At 35.8% G+C, this 19,612-nt stretch overlaps 2 protein-coding genes and 1 pseudogene across 4 annotated transcripts in view; 1 reads left to right on the plus strand and 2 right to left on the minus strand.

Moving 5' to 3' along the window:
- ENTPD1 (ectonucleoside triphosphate diphosphohydrolase 1) overlaps positions 1–1,432 on the plus strand; it is a 78,489-nt gene extending 77,057 nt beyond the window's left edge. For all 3 annotated transcript variants that reach the window (XM_011373968.2, XM_011373969.2, XM_023519817.1), the window contains exon 10: positions 678–1,432. In XM_011373968.2, the coding sequence (XP_011372270.1) occupies positions 678–884 (207 nt within the window). In that variant the 3' untranslated portion in view covers positions 885–1,432. The remainder of the gene's footprint in view (positions 1–677) is intronic.
- Positions 1,433–4,196: 2,764 nt separating this feature from the next.
- Positions 4,197–4,315, minus strand: LOC111728941 (annotated as a pseudogene).
- A 97-nt stretch (positions 4,316–4,412) lies between these two features.
- The window catches only part of LOC105301361, a 36,763-nt gene continuing 21,563 nt past the window's right edge, over positions 4,413–19,612 (minus strand). Inside the window, exons 5-12 of the mRNA XM_023519838.1 lie at positions 15,393–15,453; positions 15,263–15,309; positions 14,811–14,886; positions 13,636–13,737; positions 10,345–11,295; positions 9,467–9,505; positions 7,815–7,960; positions 4,413–4,744 (exon numbers count right to left, since the gene is read on the minus strand). Of these exons, the coding sequence (XP_023375606.1) occupies positions 4,740–4,744; positions 7,815–7,960; positions 9,467–9,505; positions 10,345–11,295; positions 13,636–13,737; positions 14,811–14,886; positions 15,263–15,309; positions 15,393–15,453 (1,427 nt within the window). The 3' untranslated portion in view covers positions 4,413–4,739. The remainder of the gene's footprint in view (positions 4,745–7,814; positions 7,961–9,466; positions 9,506–10,344; positions 11,296–13,635; positions 13,738–14,810; positions 14,887–15,262; positions 15,310–15,392; positions 15,454–19,612) is intronic.

A 19,612-nucleotide genomic window follows, 5' to 3' on the forward strand; every position in this document is an offset into this window, starting at 1 on the left:
AACATTTCCCGAATTACTTATTATTCATAGACTCCCTACATTTCAATAAGTTTTGAGGCAATTGGGAAATATTCCTAGGAAGATGGCAGGGTCAGAGCATGTTTTATCACTTAATAAGAATCCTTTCTGATGCATATGCGCAGTCTTCCAAAGTCCATAAAGTCAGATTGACTTGCTGAGGTTATTCCCCAATTTTCCCCTAGTTTAATCAAAGAGAAGTCCTGGTTTTATAATGGTTGAGATTCCTGGCCCTGGCATAGATGTAAAAGGCCAGGGACAATCATCATGCTTTTATCCTTTGCCTGCTTCCTGTCACTCCTTAACTCCCTTCCCCTTGCCCCCCCCCCCCCCCCCACCCCAATCAAAAAAAAAAAAGAGGAACACAAATCTCCAAAGGCCTATTTAAGTTCTAGGTAGGAGAACTGGGCAATCTATCACCAAATTCTTCTCTGAATTTTGGGAATATAGTAGCGAGGCTCCAAACTCTCCTTCTTAATCACTTGTTTCTGCTCCAGTTTCCCCACAACCAAATTCCCAGTTTAGAACATAGAGGTAATCCATTTAGCGAACTGAATGTGGTGCTCACCACCTCCTGTTTGCTCAGTGTTATGGACGGGGTGGCATGAAAGCTCGTTTAGTCCTCAGAGCAGAAACAACACTTTCCTCACTGTTTGCAGATCCAGAACAGCGATGTGGGATGGACTCTGGGCTACATGCTGAACCTGACCAACAGGATCCCAGCTGAGCAGCCACTGTCTGCACCTCTCTCCTACTCCACCTATGTCTTCCTCATGGTCCTCTTCTCCCTGATCCTGGTCGCAGTGGTCATCACAAGCTTGCTCATCTTTCACCAGCCTTCGTATTTCTGGAAAGATGTGGTATAGCAGGAGCAGTTGAAATCTGCTGGCTGGAGTGAGGAAAAAACTTGCCCAGGGAGCACTTTCCTCCACAGCAGTGCACAAGGTCATCATCCTTCCTTGCTCACCAAGGCCAGTCTTGATCAACATGAAGCTTCCCTGGCTTTGCTGAAGCCTTTCCTTGGGAGATATTCACCACCTTCTGCCTCAAGGACTTCTTGGCAGACATTGTCTCTTTCATCTTGCCTTTCCCAACTCCCTCTTTCTGTTTTGTACTCTGTGCTCGGCATAAGTCTTAAAAACCTACCACTTTTCATCTTTACTTTATAAATGACCAATACTGACTTTGTCCAGAAGAACAGAGTCCTGAGTCCTGTGCTGAGAAGTTGCGCTGGCTACAGAAGAATCTCAGCTGTATTCTTTCAGACCCTTTCTCTCTCATTTCCCATTTATTAAGAAAGCCATATAATGCCTTTGGAGAGGGCAGACACCCATCCCATTCTCAGCCTGCCCTTTGCATAGGAGAATTTTCTATACTAGGCAAATATATGCTAGGGCCAAAGAGTCTTGCAATGGAATTTATGTGCTTGTGTGGTTAATACAATACTTACTCCAATCTGAAACAGGGATGTGGGTGAATCACATATTTCTGGGTGATGCCAAAATGCTACAGAGAGGAACACCCAGATCAGAGATTTCTAAAAAGCTGATGTACATATAGGCATTCAGATATCAGGGCACACTACATGGTAGGTATATATATGCCAGGAAAAAATATATAGTTACAACACAGGGCTGGGAAAATGCATCCTCCACTGCATATATCGGGATTTTGTTTTTATTGTTGTAAAATTCAAATAATATAAAATTCACCCTTATAACACGTACAATTCAGTGACATTTAGTGCATTCATAATGTTGTGCAACCATCACTACTATCTAATTCCAGAATATTTTTATCACCAAGAAATTGGCTAGAGACAAGACCATTCATTCCTGAGTAGGCTCAAACCACCCACCTTTCAGTTAATAGCCAAATATGCTAATCAACTGCACTACAAAGATGCTATTGCGTTTTAAAGCCATGCCATGTCTTATTGTCCCAGGGTTTACTTTAATGAGAGAGCTGCATTAGTGTAGAATGGTGTGTCTTTTCACTGTCGTGGTATTTACACATCAAAATGTGCCAGGAACCAGATCTTAAAATGTTGATGCTACCCCTGTCATATCAGTATGAGTTCTATTTACTTATCCCATGGAATATTTTGTAGCTACGACCTTGTGATGAAAATATTAAGAGACCCTGTACCTTCTTCCCTTAAGAAATGCTACAAGAGTTACCTGTTGAGCAGGACGGAGTGGTGATGTGTTACTCTGACCTTCCCCCAGGCTCTCCATCTCTGTATCTGGGGATTGACTGCTGGTCTGGTAGAGGGCAGGGGGAGGAGAGGAGGAGGACAATCTCTCCCACAAACAGGATATCAAATATCCCTACATCTCTTGAATAATCAAGTCACTGTTGACGACATCCAAGTGAATATAAGCTTAATAAAGCTGTGGACAGGAACATTTTCTTTTCTGATACAATTGAACTTGTTGTACCTTGATTGGGAATGAGAAGCCAAATTAGGACATGTTTAAACTCCTTCTAGTGGTAGTTGGTTATATTAGTGTAGTCAGTACTTATTGAGCATTTGTTGTGTACTATGCTGTGCGCCCAAGTGCATTACATTCATTTTCTCATTTAACCCTCACAACAATCTGTAAGTAGGTACTACCATTCCTCTTCACAGAAACAGAAACTGAGGTTCAGAGAGGTTAAGTCGCTTGCTCAAATGGCTGAGCTAAAGCCTGGCATGCACTTAATCATTATTTTCTCTCTCAAATATACTTCGAGATTGCCTCCTTATAACTTCTAAGCATGCACTTAACTCTGCATGAATACAGGGCTTATGGGCATGGTGAAAAGGGAAGTAGACAGATAACCTGTTTCCTGATGGACTTGTGACTTAATATTACTTTAAGTTCACAGAGGCTGTAATGGTAAGTGTGACACTCTGTTTGTATACTTTGCACGGTAACAAACGTGGCGTATGATGCTAATCTATGATTCCCATACTCCTGGCTTCTTTACTGTTTGCTCACTGAACAGCAGTTCAGCATCAAATAAATAGTTGATAATGATGGAAAAAAATTCTTTAAGGAATTTGAGAGCCAAACTCCACTTATAAATCTCAAATCATGGAGATGATCAGCAAGTACAACCTAATCTTATTCCTGTTGGAGAGAAAGATGGTTTTGAGACACATCCAGAAATCTGCTTTGGGCCATTCTGGATGAGGAAAGCCAAATAAAGTTGATTACTATCAATCAGTTTTAACATTGGATTTCTCACTGGTTGTAAATGATTACCATTTCGTTCTGGACTTTCACCCAAATTTGGTTCTGGTGACCCCATTCCCTTAGAAAGTGGGAAACTTTATGAACCCAAAGGGGTAAAAATCAGAAGTGGTTATTTCTAAGGACAAAAAAAGTGAAGTTAATTAGGGTGTGTGTGTGTGTGTGTGTGTGTGTGTGTGTGTGTGTGTGAGTGAGAGAGAGAGAGAGAGAGAGAGGGAGAGAGTGCAGTGCGCACAAGAGAAATATAAAAGTTTCACATTAACAAGAAATATAAAATGTGATATAAATAAGTTTTTAAAGTATACTTCATTTTAATGTTGCATCGGTCAAGACCTCTGTAAGAAAAATATGGTACAATAAAACTGGGTAACTAAGGAGAGTTTAATAAAGTGACTATATCCAAAATATTAACATTTCAACATGTAGTTAATATAAACGTTATTAATGAGATGTTACAGCACATCTTAATCAGCACTGGCTACATTTCAAGTGCTCAACTGTCACATGTGACTAGTGGCTACCATACTGGACAGCACAGGTCTAAAAATACATTCAAAGCTAAAAGGACTCAGGCAATAATTCTTTGTCTTTCTCTTGAGGGAGGATTTTTTTAAAAAACAGTTATAGATGCTATAACATTCTTGCATTATTTATTATATATGAAGTTTACCATTATTCTTAAACAAGCTTTTAAGATCCTAGCTCTGAATTTCACTTTATTTCTCAGGTTCTGTTGCCTTTTTTGTGAAGACAGAGATGTCTGTTATTCAGGCCAATGTGCCTGATGAAAGACTTGGAAAATTTAATCTGGATCCAAAGATAATACAAGATAATTTCGATGCTCATATATATATTTTTTTAGGTGAGGTAACCCTTGGTTGACCTCACAGATTGCAAGGATCTTGTCAGCTTACAATTCCTTATTTTTTTATTTTTTTACACCTACAGCACCTGGTCTTCCTAGATGGTCTCCCATCCAAGTACTAACCAAGCCCGACCCTGCTTAGCTTCTGAGATCAGACGGGATCGGGCTTGTTCAGGGTGGCATGGCCATAGACACTGATGCTCATATTTTATAGTCAAAATGTATATACAAATATTAAAGATAAATCCCTTAATAGCTCACAGAGCAAAGTTTACCATAAAACAGTAAAATTACTATTAAAATATATTTTCATTTATTGTCAGTTTGAAAGAATTTCACCCAAATTGGTGTGGTCCCTCTCCAATTCAGATTTTAATAGTTGCTACAGTTGCTCCTAGTAAGCTGTGCTCATTAACCATGTGTTTCAGTTTGTGATGGTTTTAATTTTAAAATTTATGATAACGACCTCAAAGTTTCAGTGGCTTACCATAGTAAACACTGATTCTCATGTTCATGGGTCTGCAAGTCAGCTGGGTAGTTCTACTTCAGGCAGTAGGTTCAGGCCTGCTCCATGTGTCTCACATTCTCCTTGTCTGGTGGCTTCCTGAGCCATGTTCTCATGCTGAATGGTAGAGGCACAAGAGAGTGAGAGGAAACACAGAATGCCTCTTAAGGCCTTGGCCAGGACGAGCCCCCAATCATATTCTATTGACCAAAATAAGTCAAATGACCAACCTTAACATTAGCAAGTTGGAAAAACACTGGGAGGAATGGCAAAGTCATATGACAAAGGACATGGATGATTAATTCTAACACAGGAGTGAAGCATTGGGCATAAGGATTCAATCTACCACAGTGTCTCATTAACCAATACAATTAAATGTAAAGTGTGTTTTCTGTAAATTACAATCTATCTTGCCAAGGAATAGTCTTTTAAAAATATGTCATTGCTTCCAGGATGACATCGGTCTGCAACTTCTTTCCATGGCCTTAAACCAGGGTGCTCAGCAGCTCCCAAATTAGCCCGACATTCTAAAATGGTAGATTTCCTAAGAGACCATGCATCTATTTATTTTCCTTACTTTATATGTTTAGAACAATATAGTTAACTACCTAGGTTTTTATGTGCACATTAATCTAATACAACTGAACAGGTATAATGGGTTTTTTAATAATGGGGAAAGGAGTGTCTCAAGAGCCTTTTCTTTAGAAAAGTGGCATTTAAAAAGAATGTACACGTGGTAAAAAGCATTGCTATATCTTTTACATTTACCTATTTTAAATAATTTATAAATTTAAATCGATGATACAATGATGGCATCACCCTCATCAGCACCTGAGTTGACTTTTTGTTTTTATATTCTTTTTGTCTATATACTGAATAAGAAAGCTCACCAGAGAACATGGATGAGTCAATGACAAGTGAGACACAGTCACCTAAGAAACAACATTACTCCTTGTAGTCTAAGAAGAGGAGGAGGAAAATCTTGGGAGCTATGCAGGGATTAGAGTGTATTTAGGATGACCTAAACTGAAGTTTACTCTTCTTCCTAAACCTGCCCTCCTCTCCTGCATTTTATCATGATTAATACCATTTCCTTAAGTGACCAAGATCAGAATCAACTTCGACAGGACCTGCCAATTTTGCCTTTGCAATATGTTTCATTTGGATTCTCCTTCCCAATCTTATTGTTATCTCTCCAGTAAAGACCTGATACCCGGAATGGTGGTCTTGTCTCCAATCTATTAGTGCCAGATTCGTCTTTATAAAAAGTAGGTTTAATCACATTGCTCTTCAACTAAAAGTGTTGGAGGCTTTCCATCGCCTACAAATTAGGTTAAACTCTCCAATGGACATTCAGTCTTTTGATCCATGCCTGATTTTTCACCTGACACCGTTCAGGTTATTTGCTAAACTTGAACTACCTTTGCCCCACTCTACCTGCAATGCTCAGCTCAAATGCTCCTTCAGTGAAGTCTTCTCTAAATCTCCAAGGTAGAATAAACTGCTTCTTCCCTGTGCTACCACAGCCCTTTCTCTACCTGGGCTTCCAGTAGAGCATTCGGACCATTCTATTCAGTGTCTGGGTTAAGCTCTTTGGGGGCAAGATCTGTGACCTATCTCTTTCTGAAAACTTGGGCTCAGGGGTATATTAGGATGAAACAACATAACAGTCCTAGTTAATCTCCCTGTTAACTGCCAAGGGGGCTTGTCCATACCACTATTTCTGCTTCAGTATCCTTATTTGTTACTTCTTGATATGTCCATCCTCTTCCTCCAGCTTTTAAGGACTAGTTAAACTCCTGATTCCTCAACAAAGCCTTTGATCACCCACACTGAACTCTTCCTTCTTGGACCATGCATTTAGTTTCTGTGTAGATACCCACTCAACACTTGATTGTACATGTTAAGGTAGAATTTTAAGGATTAGAGCGCACCTTAAAAGGTGGTGCTTATCAAAATTTAATGTGTATATGACTCACCCAGGGATCTTATAGAAATAAAAATTATTTAATTTTAGTTAATAAAAACTGATTCTGTAGGTCTAAGATGAGGCTAAGATTCTACATTTCTGTCAGGTAATGTCAGCATTGCCATCCAGGGGCCACACTTTAGGTATCAAAGATGTCAGTGACTTTATCATTCCATGGAGTTCCTTCTACTGGCTCTCAGATAAGTGGTCATATACTACCTGACCACCATACTTCATTTGGCAGCCCATCCTACAGTGGGCCAGTTCAAGTGCCACTTTCAATGCTTACTCCTTCTCTTATACAACAATCCTCAAGTGTTTCTTCTTTTGTCAGTTTTCTCTGCCTTATGAGATTTCTGTCAGCCTTGCCCTCTGTCTTTGAGGAACCACTGCCTCACACTCAGTGGAAACCACTGTGCCTCAGAGGGATTTCTCTCAGCTTTTCTGCCCTGCTCTAGCCTTCGGTATATTACCCCTGTGCTCTTGGGAGAAGCCTATGGGAAAAAGCTGGTAGGTAATCCATAAGCAAGCCCACATGCAACCTTTAAAAATTCTTTAAATGTTCAGCTGATTTCTTATTATTTCTGTCTGGTGGCTTTTTCTTTCTCTTGTCATTCTACTGGGGTGAAAGAGCTAGTGACTCTCAGGAATTTAGTTCTGATAGGTTTAAAAACACTGTGATTTTGTAGTTTAACCAGTTGGGTGGAAACCCAAGCTCCTGCTATATGTACACAATAATTATTTGTAAAATTAATAAATGACTCATAGACATTTATTTGTTTTTTACAAAGTTTACACCCAGAAATGTAATTCATTAGCCTATATAACTAAAAATAGAAGTTCAATAAATCAAATAGATTTCCAGTTTTGAAAAAGTGACAAAATTATATGTGCTCTATATTGTGTTTCCTTGTATAAACCCTCTTACAAAAAATTGAAAGCTGTACATGGCTAATTTCGTGGTAACACAAGGTGCCTTTTGACATACAACTTTTTTTTTTTAAGTTTTGAAATGACTTTTGGCCCAGTAACAAAAAAATGGGGCAAATAAGGATAAAAAGTGGGCAGTTTTTAAAGTGTACTACTCAGCACCAATTGTAGTCTTTTCTTGATGGTAAATCATAATGCTTTCTCTTCAGCTCTGCAACCTACCATAATTGTAATCAGTAGCTTAAAAATATGACCTTTTGTGCTGTTCCATATCTCTTGAATTTTTACCTCTATAATAGTCAACTGAACCATCTTCTTGGAACACACATGAAAATGGAAGTCCTCGTGAAGAATATGCTGTGGATCCGCTCCATCTCCAGCAGTTAAATCCATTTGAAAGCTGTACTCTTTGACTATCTTCTGGACAGATCAGTCTAACAATATAACAGAAACAAGTTATTTTTAACTTTTGTATTATTACAGTTTTCGAATATAAACAAAAGTAGAGTAATAGAATACACATCCATGTGCTCATTACAGAACTTCATCAATTATCATTTTGCCAATCTTGCAGAAACAAATGTCAATTTTAATCAGAGATGGAACAGGATTTAAACTTTATGGAGGGCACTGTGAAAAGAAGTAAATGTACTCTTTACCAACAGAATCATGGTAAAAGTAAACAGAGGGTTAATATCCTGAACTGCATAGAAGAATGCATCTTGCATGAAGGGAGATAAGATACATTTTATAGGCCCTTCTTCATCCTGATAGGAGAATTAGGACCACAGCAGCTATATTTGCCTATTCCTTTTTAGATAATAAAGTTAAAGAGAGTAGCAGAATCATTTTTATGCAGCAGTACATCAATGGGTTATATTACTTATAGACACTCTATTAGAATATTTGACATTGTAATTTTTGCTTTTAATATATTTAAACCTAGAACCCATCTTTTAATAAACCTCTACAAAAATATACATTTGTGAGATAATTCTAGTTTTAATGTAAATATTCAAGTGTCTATAAAGAACTCATTTTTTTTTTTTCCCAGCTACAGTCTCTTACTCAAATTGCTATGCTGTGTCCTTAGGCCTGTTAGTAGTGGGTAAATTAAAAGGAAGAGGGAAGGAGGAATCTTGTCTTGACTGTCACCTGCCTTTTTGCCCCTTCCCTATAAACCAAGCAAGGTCCCTTTCGTCTTATCTAAATTTTTCCTTTTGGGGTCTCCAATAGATAGGAATACCTTTGAGACATTTTAACCCTGTCTGCAGTAGCTAAAGAAGGTAGGGAAATAAGAAAAAGTAGATGTGTTGAAACAAAAACTCCAAGCTGATTTCTATTAATTTAATAAAAATCAGTATGGAATATCCTTTTACACTGAAACTTATACTTTCGCAAAAGATTCTTGTAATCTTTACCCCTCATTTGAAACTGAGTGACAAGTTGGGAGAAAAAGAAAGCCAATAAAAGGCCTTTTCTTTTTATGCCTTCTTTTGAATACTACAATCCTAAACCAGACCACCATCAGTAACAGAGATGTTCTCCTGAGGGAAGTAAGTTTTACTAACCATATCTTTTATCTTATCCAATGGAAGACAGTGAGCTGGGGTTAGCATGTAGACTCATAATCATGGAATAGAACTAAGTTATCATAAAAGAAGTGAAACTTAAATTTCTGGCTTAACTGGTACCAACTGTTAGCCGCTGGAAACCCAGGAACAGATGAACGTGATTAATCAATTTTGCAACTCCAAACCATAAGGGAGAAGTGACAGTTATTTCAAGGTTGTGGCCAGGACCTGCAGAGGTTGTAATATAAACCCTGAATATGTGTGAAATTAGGAAACACATTTTTTTTTCTAACATGTTTACACATTAATGGTAGCAATTAGGGATGGGTTTGAAAAAGCTGGTTTCACATCTTAATCAATATTTACCTCTGACTTCTGCCTCTGCAATTGTCAGAGCCAAAGGTCCTGTGTGAAGAAAGTGAGGAAGACAGGTTAGATGTTGGTAGAAAAGTCATCAGAGAATAAAAGAACAGCTTCCAAAAAAAAACCAAAGGTAGCCTATATTAGGTTCAGGCCACAGTTCATATCTATCCAGGATATATGTAATTTTGTATAACTTGAGAACACATTCTAAATTGGAAGGAAAGGCACATAACTTTATCTCCATTTGGGTCTTCATCTCCCTTCTTGAACCTTCTCTATTCTATGGTCTCATTTTCTATTCTCTGCTCTCTCTTCCTGGCTTCTCGTTTTCTTTCTTTCCCTTTTTATAGCCTTCCTTTCTTGTCCTTTCCCTTTAGGATGTCATGATTCACATTTCTTCTTGCCTTAATGCTTCAGTGTCACTGAGGTCAGTGCTCTCCTGATGCTCCCCTCTAATAGCACAGATAGAAAATTAGTGAATGACAGGAAAAAAGACTACTAGGTGGTGTATATTAAAAAAATCATTTTATAGCATATCTAAAAGAAGTATTTTTAAGAAATCCTTGTCTAAAAATAGTAGTGTATCTTTTTCTGATATTTTTTACTTCTAGCTTATGGTCAAGAATTAAACCATCTAAATCTAATTTGTTATATTTACTTCAATCCTGGGGAATAACTTAAAGGTAAATTTCTAATCCACAGCAATCAAAATAAACCTTGATTATAAATTGAATCTGTACAAAAACAAATCTGAATTTTAGTTTTGGGTGATAATTTATACCGTTTTTGAATGTTCATACAAATACTCTAACTTGAAAAAAGTCTGAATGTTTTGTTGGAATCCAGTACTGTCCCTTTCTGTACAAAACAAAATGACTCACTTATCTAAATACCAGTCAGGATTTATGTTATCAGGAAGTGTGTGGTCCTGAAAAGATCTAGGTCTCTGTAAGGATGTTTCCTGTTCAAAGTCCAAGTCTTCCAATAGAACCTGTTCTTGTGGATCACTAGGTGGGTGGTCACAGTAAGACATTTGCCTTGGTCTGGTTCCATTGTTGAAATCAAAATTTCTTAACTGCATTTGTTTTTGAAACTTTGGAAAGGATGGTAGTCTTTGTCCAAGACCTCTATTAACATATTTTTTCAATGGCATTTTCTCTGACAAATCATTATTAGAATGGTCATGTAAAGGTCTCAGTGTGTGCTCTGATACTTCATCAGTATATCTGAAACCTTCCAAATTCATTTCATCATAAGAATAGTGGAAATGGCAAGGTTTCTGCCTTTGAAAACCACCTCTACTGAGATAATTCAAACCTTGTACAGGTAATAGGTCCTGGTACTCATGGTGGTTATAGAAAGGTCGTTTTTGTCTCTGGCTTCTTTTAACGAAACCAAAATCTTTCGCTGGAAATTGTTCCCAAAAGTTACTATAGGCCTGATGGTTCTGAATAGAATGCCTCCTTTTCCCACAAACTTTGCTGACAAAATCAAAATCATCTCCAGTATCTGCTTCATAGAAGTCACTATGAGGTTGGTGATCATGAAATGGTGTTGGTCTTATTCCAGGTAACCTGTTATTGTAATCTGTTTCCTCCTGGGAGACATTATAACATTGGTGATTAGCAAAAAATGAACATCTTGGTTCTGGTCCTTTGTTACTAAAATCCCAGTCTCTGAGGTGTCTCTCTTCTGGCATGTTGTCACTATACTGGTGTTCATAAAAATCCCGATGCCTCTGGGCAGGTCCATTGTTGACATAATCATAATCCTTTATCTGTACACCATTTTGAGGGTGCTGATCATTAAGAAGCCTTGACCTTTTTCCAGACCTGGAAAAAGCGGGGAAAGGTGCTATAAATCTTTAGTATTTTAACAATAAATAAAGGATAAATGCTATGCTATTAGCAAAATCTCTCTTTATTCAACAGCACATAAATTTGTTGTGATGTCCCCTAAATTGGGTTGTGCCTCATTTTAATTTTTCTCCTTTGTAGTTGGTTACGAACCCTAAATTCTCTCCGGCAACTCTCAACTTGCAAATTTCCAAACAAAAGTCTATTGGTGTTAATTTTTTTCTTAAAAACTGGTGAACAACACACTTCACACCATCTTTTCATTTAAAGGAATGTATCATAACCAGACCACATTTACCACAATTTATCTGATGGGTTAAAGAAGTAACTTTACAAATACGCTGGTGACATGCTGGATTACTGTACTAACTTCATATCAGAAGAAATAATAAAAAACATGCTGATTTTTATATAATTACTCCTAAGAATGATGAATAAATCTTATAAAATATTTTGTATAAATATTACATTTGGGCTGTTTCCAGTTTTTGACTATTATAAAGTTACTATGAGCATGCATGTCAGGTTTTTGTGTAAACAAAAGTTTTTATTTATCTTGGATCAATGTCTAAGAGTGTAACTGCTGGGTCATATGTTAAATCCATTTTTAGTTTTCTAAAGGACTGCTAAACTGTTTTATAACCTAAAAAAACACATCAACTTGAAATAGAGTTAAAAAGAGAAATATATAGCATTTAGAATAGAAAAAGATAACTATTAAAAACCGCAGATAAGATCCTATAATTGACCATAAGGTTAGAACTTTGTTTCCCAACAAGAACAAAAAGGAAAGTTTCATAAAAGCAAACAAAAATAAACACTACCTCCCCAATATTGTCTGAAAAACAAAACAACAGTTTCTGGCACTAACTCCTAAGAGAGATTTTCACAAGAATTTTATTCATAAGGAATAGAAACAAAATAGTTATTTTGAATTTTGAAGATAAATGCTTCATTAGAATGGGAGTGCAGAGAAATATGAAGGAAAGAGACTGTGCCAAGGTGGATCTGAAATACCACGGTAAGCTGAAGAGCTCTATATACCCCTGTATACATTTTATGCATATCCTGTGATGCTAGCTAATACCTAATACAGTGCTTGGCATTGCTCAAGTATTCTTTCTCCAGGGGAAGAAAAAAATCAGAACTGTTGAGGTGGCAAAATCCTTCATGTTTTGAGGTAAGAATTGAGGCTGTTAGAAGAACAGCCTATTAATGGCTATTCTAGCTTGTATTAATTCAGTTCACAGTAGGTAATCTCAATTTATTGGAAATAATAGTTACGTAATATTTCAGTTTGAAAAAAATAAATACAAATACTAAATATTCCTCATGATTTAAAACAGTATTGCATATTCTGAGATTAGTTTATAGAGAAAAACTGCAAATAAAGAAGAGGGCAAAAAATTTGTTTAGTGAAGAGAAAAAGGTTTCAAGATAATTTTTAAATTGCACCAGTTTATAAAAATGTATGTATATATATATATCTGTGTATACATATATACATGTAAGTCACACAAGAAGTTCTAGTACCATTTGATAGCCTTGATTCAGTTTCAGATATATTGATAGAATAAACACAAATTATTACTTAGAATTATAGCATTTTAAATTTTGAAGGGATCATAGAAATTACCTAGTTCAACATGTGCCAAATAGTTTGGTGAACATTAGTGTCCCATATAATGTTAACGCTCATTCTGTTGAGGAAAAAAAGAGAGTTCTGTGCTCCAATAAGTTGGGGAAAATGCTGGGTTAAATAAAATTTACTAAATTTCTACTTCAGGAATTCTAAAGACTTTTAATAAGCTAATGTTCATGGTGATAGTAATCTATGTTTCCAAAACTTATTTGATTACAAACTCTTTTTAGTCTTGTAAAACTAATAATATTTCATGAAATACTGGTTTCATATCTGCTGAGAATACAGCATAAGAAAAGCTAACTGACCTAGAAGACCAGGTGCTATAGGTGTAAAAAATAAAAAAGTAAGGGATTGTAAAATGACAAAGTCTTTGCAATCTGTGAGGTCAAGCAAGGGTTGCCTTGCCTAAAAAATAAAATTAAAAAAAAAAAAAAGAAAAAAAGAAAAGCTCACTGATCTGGTCCAATTGCTCTATGTTACAAATTAAACAACAGTGGCCTGAAAAGGTTATGTCACTTGCTCTAGATTACATACAATTTACAAGTGGCAGAGCTAAGATTTGAATGCAAATTTCCTGATTCCCAGTCCTGTTAATTTTTTTTCTACTCTACCATCATTGAGAAATATGTTTCTTAACTTTTGTAAAATATCTAAAATCATGTTACTTTTACCCATGAAAGTCTTCATTTGGGTGCCAATCCCTGGATTCTTCCATAGAATTGGATGGGGGATTTGCATCGTCATCAGAATCCCAGACATCCATTCCAAGATTACTAGAGGAAAAATATCAATAAAAATTTTAAATTAAACCAGAAACAAGGACACATAGGCACAAAATAAGGAAAAAAAAATCTGCACACTGTTTGCATCTTAGAAAAAAATCTACAGATATTTTGCCATTCTGCTTTAATGGGAAGAATAAAATTTAAGAACCATGAGGTAAAGGTCATCAGTCAAGTAAAATTTGGAGAGGATTTTCAACTGTTAGGATGTAAACATTATCTCCAATGACCAAGCAATCATAAAAAATAAGGGCTTAAGGAATAGGCACTATGAGGAAAGGGTAATAAAAGAGATAAAAGGGGAGAAGGAATAAGGGCAGGGGTACCAGAGGACTGAAACATCAGATTTCCCTAACTCTGCTCTTTCATGTGCCTTCTCTGAGGACCTATGCTTTCACCATAGGAAATTATCTTATTAGTTGATGCCTTTCTCTAGCACCATCCATCTATTCATTGACTCACCCATTCAGCAAATATTTGTTAGGGGCCCAAAATGTTCCAGGCACTGTTTAAACACTTAGAGATATATCCTAGCCCATATTTTAACATTTATGTCCAAGTAACTTGCTTGATACAGTTTTTAAATAAAGTAGGCACAGGCTTTCCCACCAATACTGCACCTATTAAATTAGCAGCTCATATGGTGGGACCAGGAATCTATCTTTTTAAAACATTTTCTGGCTGATTCTGCCATACTGACAAATTCAGAAACTACCATTCTAGAGGAGGCATCCCAAGGCTCCTCTTCTACGATATAGGTGACTGACTGATAATACCTGTATACTTAAAGCTTTTTCAATTTAAAGTAATTTCTTCCATGCTATGAGGCCACATTTAGGAGATGACAAAGTCTGAATTTTTTGATAGATAACAATGTAACTATGATTAACATTCTTTAGGATAATTTTCTAAAACTTCTGGATATACTGAACACAAAAATTAGTTATGGCAATCAGACTGTCCTAATGATATACAAATTAGTTCTTTTTTAGTTTCTATATTTAACAATGAGAGTTGTAAAAAAGGTTTTAATTTAAGATACAACAATAAGGTTTAAAATTTACCTTCTCATGGGTTGAGTTTTGAGATCCTTTAAGTAAACACATCCATCTATTCGATGACCACGGGCCTCACCAAAAGCTAAAAATAAACAAGAATTAATGTTAACCAAACTAATGAAATAAATTATGTGACAAGATCCTTGGATTTCTGTAACCAACTAGCAGATTATGTAATAAACTGATTTATTATGGCAGCAGTGATGAGATTCTAAAAATTTACAGAGAAATATTTAATATAAAAATATTATTACCTTATTTTTTTTTTTCAGTAAATGGCTATATCGAAAAATCTAGTTAAAATGTATTAAGTTGAAAAGGTGCTAATAAAAAAAATATATAGCAGAATAAAAAATAAAAAAGCATTATTATCCATATTTTGAGGTATATTCATTTACATGGCACTAGATGTTTTCATAACATTGGTCCTTGATTTTAGCCGAACTTTATAAAAATACCTTGAATTGCTGTATCTGGATCCCAACCTTCAACATCGATAAGGTACCTGAATAAAAACATCATTTCAATTTTACAGAATAGGTAAGGCTGAGTTTAAAAATTTTCTTCTACCATCTATATCATTCTTACCTACATATAAGGTATCCTGTTCTGTTAATTCCATTAGTACAATGAACTCCAATGAGTTTGTCTATAAAATGTAAAAAAACATTAAAGAGCATGAAAAAAATTGATACTAGTATAATACAAAGCATGTTTTATACATAATTTGTAATAATTTTCAATAAAAATGTCTACCACTAGTAGAATTCTTAGTCATTATATTTAAATCTAATAGGTCAAAGGAACACTATCAAAGATTTGGATAAGAAACAGGCTTTCTATGTTGACGTTATACTATTAAAGATGACTTTTAAGTTAATCAAATGACAAAGTTTATATCATATTCATGAATAACATGCTTCAAACATTATTCAGAAAGAAATAATTTAAAATTTACTTCTTTGATCTTAATTACCTTTGCATTCAATAAAATGTACTAATATTTTCTGGTTGCTAAAAATATCTATGACACCATTTCTCCTTGGAGGTACATTATCTGTTACCACAGTTGAAGAATTAAAAGATGATTCTACTGACCTCTGTGAATGAGCCATGATCCTTTCTATTCATGGCTGGGGTGACTTATCTTAAAGAGTTACCCTACCCTAGAGAAGATGGATTTTAAAAGGCACAGTCATCTCCTGGTTATTGTTTCTGAGAAAATTTTTTAGTAAGAGTCATGCTCTAGATTTTTATTCTTCACTTGTATTTACCTTACGTTCACCCTTCCTATCCTCCCAATCCCCAGAGCTCAAGAGTTGATGTGCTACCTCTCCAGAGGACCACGTGTGAAGATTCAGGAAGCATTTGTTCAGTGTCTGCTAGGACACTGTTTTCAACTGACAGAAAGTTAAAACTCACATTTTTAAGTCTTTACTCTCAAATACAATAAATTTCTGTGTGAACATATTTAGAATGAGTTGATAATAAGAGATTTTAGAGACCTGTTTTCATTACTTATTGTGTAGTTTGAATGGAACAGAATTTATTTTTGTAGAAAATAACAGAACTAACTTACGGTCTTTTTATATGTGGAAAATGATCACTATCAGACTTAGAAACTTTTTTTGATATGTACATATTTTTTCCCAAATATCTCTATGTGGCTTTATAATAAAAAAATTTAAGGGGGAAGTTTTTATTTGAGCAATGATAGCTGAGGTAATTCGAGTTGAATCTAGTCAGCATCTTGATGAGTTCAGAGTCTAGCAGGGGAAGACACAAAAGTTAACAAAACATTTATCATAAGACTACAGAATAAATGTACACAGAGTTGTTATGAGAGTACATAAGAGAGAATCCTTATTTTCGCACTGAGGAAAAGAAGGTTTTAGAGGGAACGTTTGAAAGAAACATTTAGATAATCTTGAGAAATATGATGGAGTTTACCAAGTGAAGATGGGAAAACATTTCAATAAAAGAATGTGTAAAGGCAAGGAGTATAACACGTGTAGGAAACAGACATGTGAGATATATGTGAAACAGACTTAAGAGACTTTTAGAGAGGCTGTCAAGAATCAGGCTGTGAAACATCCTATGTCACCTTAAGGAATCTGATGCTTATTAGATGAGATGCCCCCGAAGGGAGTGACCTTATAAGATATGTATTATAGAAAGATAAATTGGTGGACATCTGAAGGAATGATTTGTGGGAGGAGAGACAAGAAATCTACCTAGGAGGCTATCATAATAATCATACCCCAGGTCAGACAGGATGAGAGTAGATCTGGGGAAGTAGGAGCAGGAGAAAAAAGATTAAGAGTTCAGCTTCTGACATGTTGAGTTTATTGGTGTCAGATGAACCCCGTAATGAAGATACTAGATGTCTGTGACATGGAACTCAGGATAAAGGTCTGTGCTAGAGATATAGATTTGGGAGCCTAAAGCTGAAGCCACAGGAAAAGACGAGACGTAGTTATCTGAGTGAAAAGACGAAACAAAGTAATCTGAGTGAAAAGAGAACAGAATCTTTTTTTCTTTTTTCTTTTTAATCAAACCATTTCAGGGGCTTGGAGAAAGGGTCTAAGAAGACAATGAGATCGATGTTCTCAGCCAGGCTGGGATCTCCCCAAATTTGCAGTTGCTAAAAGCAGGACAGAATCTTAAGAAACAGTAGCTATAAAGGCTTTGAACAAAACAAACAATCAATCAAAAAATAAGACAGCTAGAAAACTGAAAAACATTTAGACAGGTAGAAGAAAAATAAGAAAAACAATATCATCAAAGCCAAGAGAAAAGTTTTAAGGAAGTAATGAACAACAGGTTAAGCATAGAGAGATTCAAGCAAGACAGGGATGGAAAATTATTCCTTGAATTTCTACAAGCTTCTAACTGAACTATAATTAGAGGGTTATAGAAATCAGATTAAAAGTGATGAGTAAGACTCTCTAGTAAATGGGAATAGAAGAAATGAAAACAATGAGAGGAGACAATTCTTCTAAAAGCATAATTAGGAAAGGAAAGAAACAGAGAGTGAAAGAAGTTATTAAGGTTGCAAGATGGAGAAAAGGGTATTTTTTTAAGATTGGAGAGGCCTGCGCACGTTTACATGTTGATATTATAGAGGTGAGGATAAATGAAAAAGTGTGCTAAAAGAAGTAGGATTGGAAAGAGTATCCAGTAGAGGTAAAGGATTGGTTTGCTTTTCTTAGGAAAGCAAAGGTAACGAAGACTATGAAAATGTGGACACAGATAAGTATACCTAAATGTTCTCTATTTTCACTGAGAAGTGGGAAGCAGTATGTTACTGCTGAGAGCGAGGAAAATGAGTATAGTTGTAGAGGCAAGATATGGAAGCAACCGGGTAAGCTGACCCGGGACAGGGAGAAGACTGCTTAGCAGCACTGGGAACCCAGCTGAAACCCTTAACCACCAATCCATGCCGTGCCGGCACTCACACACTGTGGAGGTATTTTCTCTAACATGCAAGGGAAGAGAAAGACGACTGTAGATTAAGCCAGCGTTGAGGATTTCCATTGGAGTTTAGAGAATATTTCTTCCATTGGAGTTTAGAGAGTATTTCTTAAAAGATCTATTGGTGACTAACTTTTGGGATAGGGATAAAAAAAGGGATGTGTATTTTTTCACCCTACATATGAAAATTGTTTTTTATCAACTTAGTTTTTAAAATTAAGAGCCTAAGATCATAGCAACGTTCTAGTATGCAAAGCATCACAAACTTTTTCGTATCATAGACTAAAATGCAACTTTTCACTGCTCAGAAAAACCCAGTAAGAACAGGGTTCTGATTCATTAAATCTGTCTCCCTTATATAAATAGTTGAACTAAGAGCAATTAGTCCCCTCGTCTCTCTGCCTAATCTTTGGAGGAAATAAGCTTACGAAGCTGTTTTTAATTTGCTGGGAAAGACACAGCAAAAATTAGAAGCTCTGGGTCCAGAATAAGGCTGCTACAGTTGGCATATTAACTATTCTGATAAGCCTAAAACCCTGAAAACAATTCTACTCCTCAGGCTCTTACTAAACAGCTCGTTAAAGAGGAGCCATTAGCAAGGTATCTGAAATAAATCACTTCACAAGAAGTAGGCTGGTCTCCCGAAATTCTTCTCTAAGGCCAGGAGACTAGGTAGGCAGTACTAATTTCATCCTTTTCTTTCTATTCATTCACCCCCAAAATGGGTTTCTTGTTCTTTTTATATTTCTGGGTGTAAAAATATGCTTATTTCAGGAGATTCATGCAGGTAAGTAAGGGAGAATTGGTATCTGTTGTAATTATGTAGCCCATGTAATTCATTCTGTGATAAGCAGGCACAGGAAAAAGACAATTGTAATGTTTTCTGGATACCTTTGTGCATTATTTATAAATATTATGTAATGAAACTGTCATTTAAAAATATCTTACAAGCATTTTGCCAAATATGCTTATTTCAGGAGATTCATGCAGGTAGGTAAGGGAGAATTGGTATCTGTTGTAATTATGTAGCCCATGTAATTCATTCTGTGATAAGCAGGCACAGGAAAAGGATAATTGTAATGTTTTTTGGATACCTTTGTGCATTATTTATAAATATTATGTAATGAAACTGTCATTTAAAAATACCTTACAAGCGTTTTGCCAAATCACTAAATATTCTTCTTTTACTTTGTTTCTAACATTTGTCTGGTATACCATATGTGTATGTACATGCCATAATTTATTAAACCAATTTCATATTAATAATCCTTTAGGAGCTTTCCAATTTTTCAATATTAAAAATATATCAGTGGACATTCTCGTAAATACATGTT

Source organism: Pteropus vampyrus, unplaced genomic scaffold (assembly GCF_000151845.1).
Source record: "Pteropus vampyrus isolate Shadow unplaced genomic scaffold, Pvam_2.0 Scaffold238, whole genome shotgun sequence".
NCBI classification, from domain to species: domain Eukaryota; kingdom Metazoa; phylum Chordata; class Mammalia; order Chiroptera; family Pteropodidae; genus Pteropus; species Pteropus vampyrus.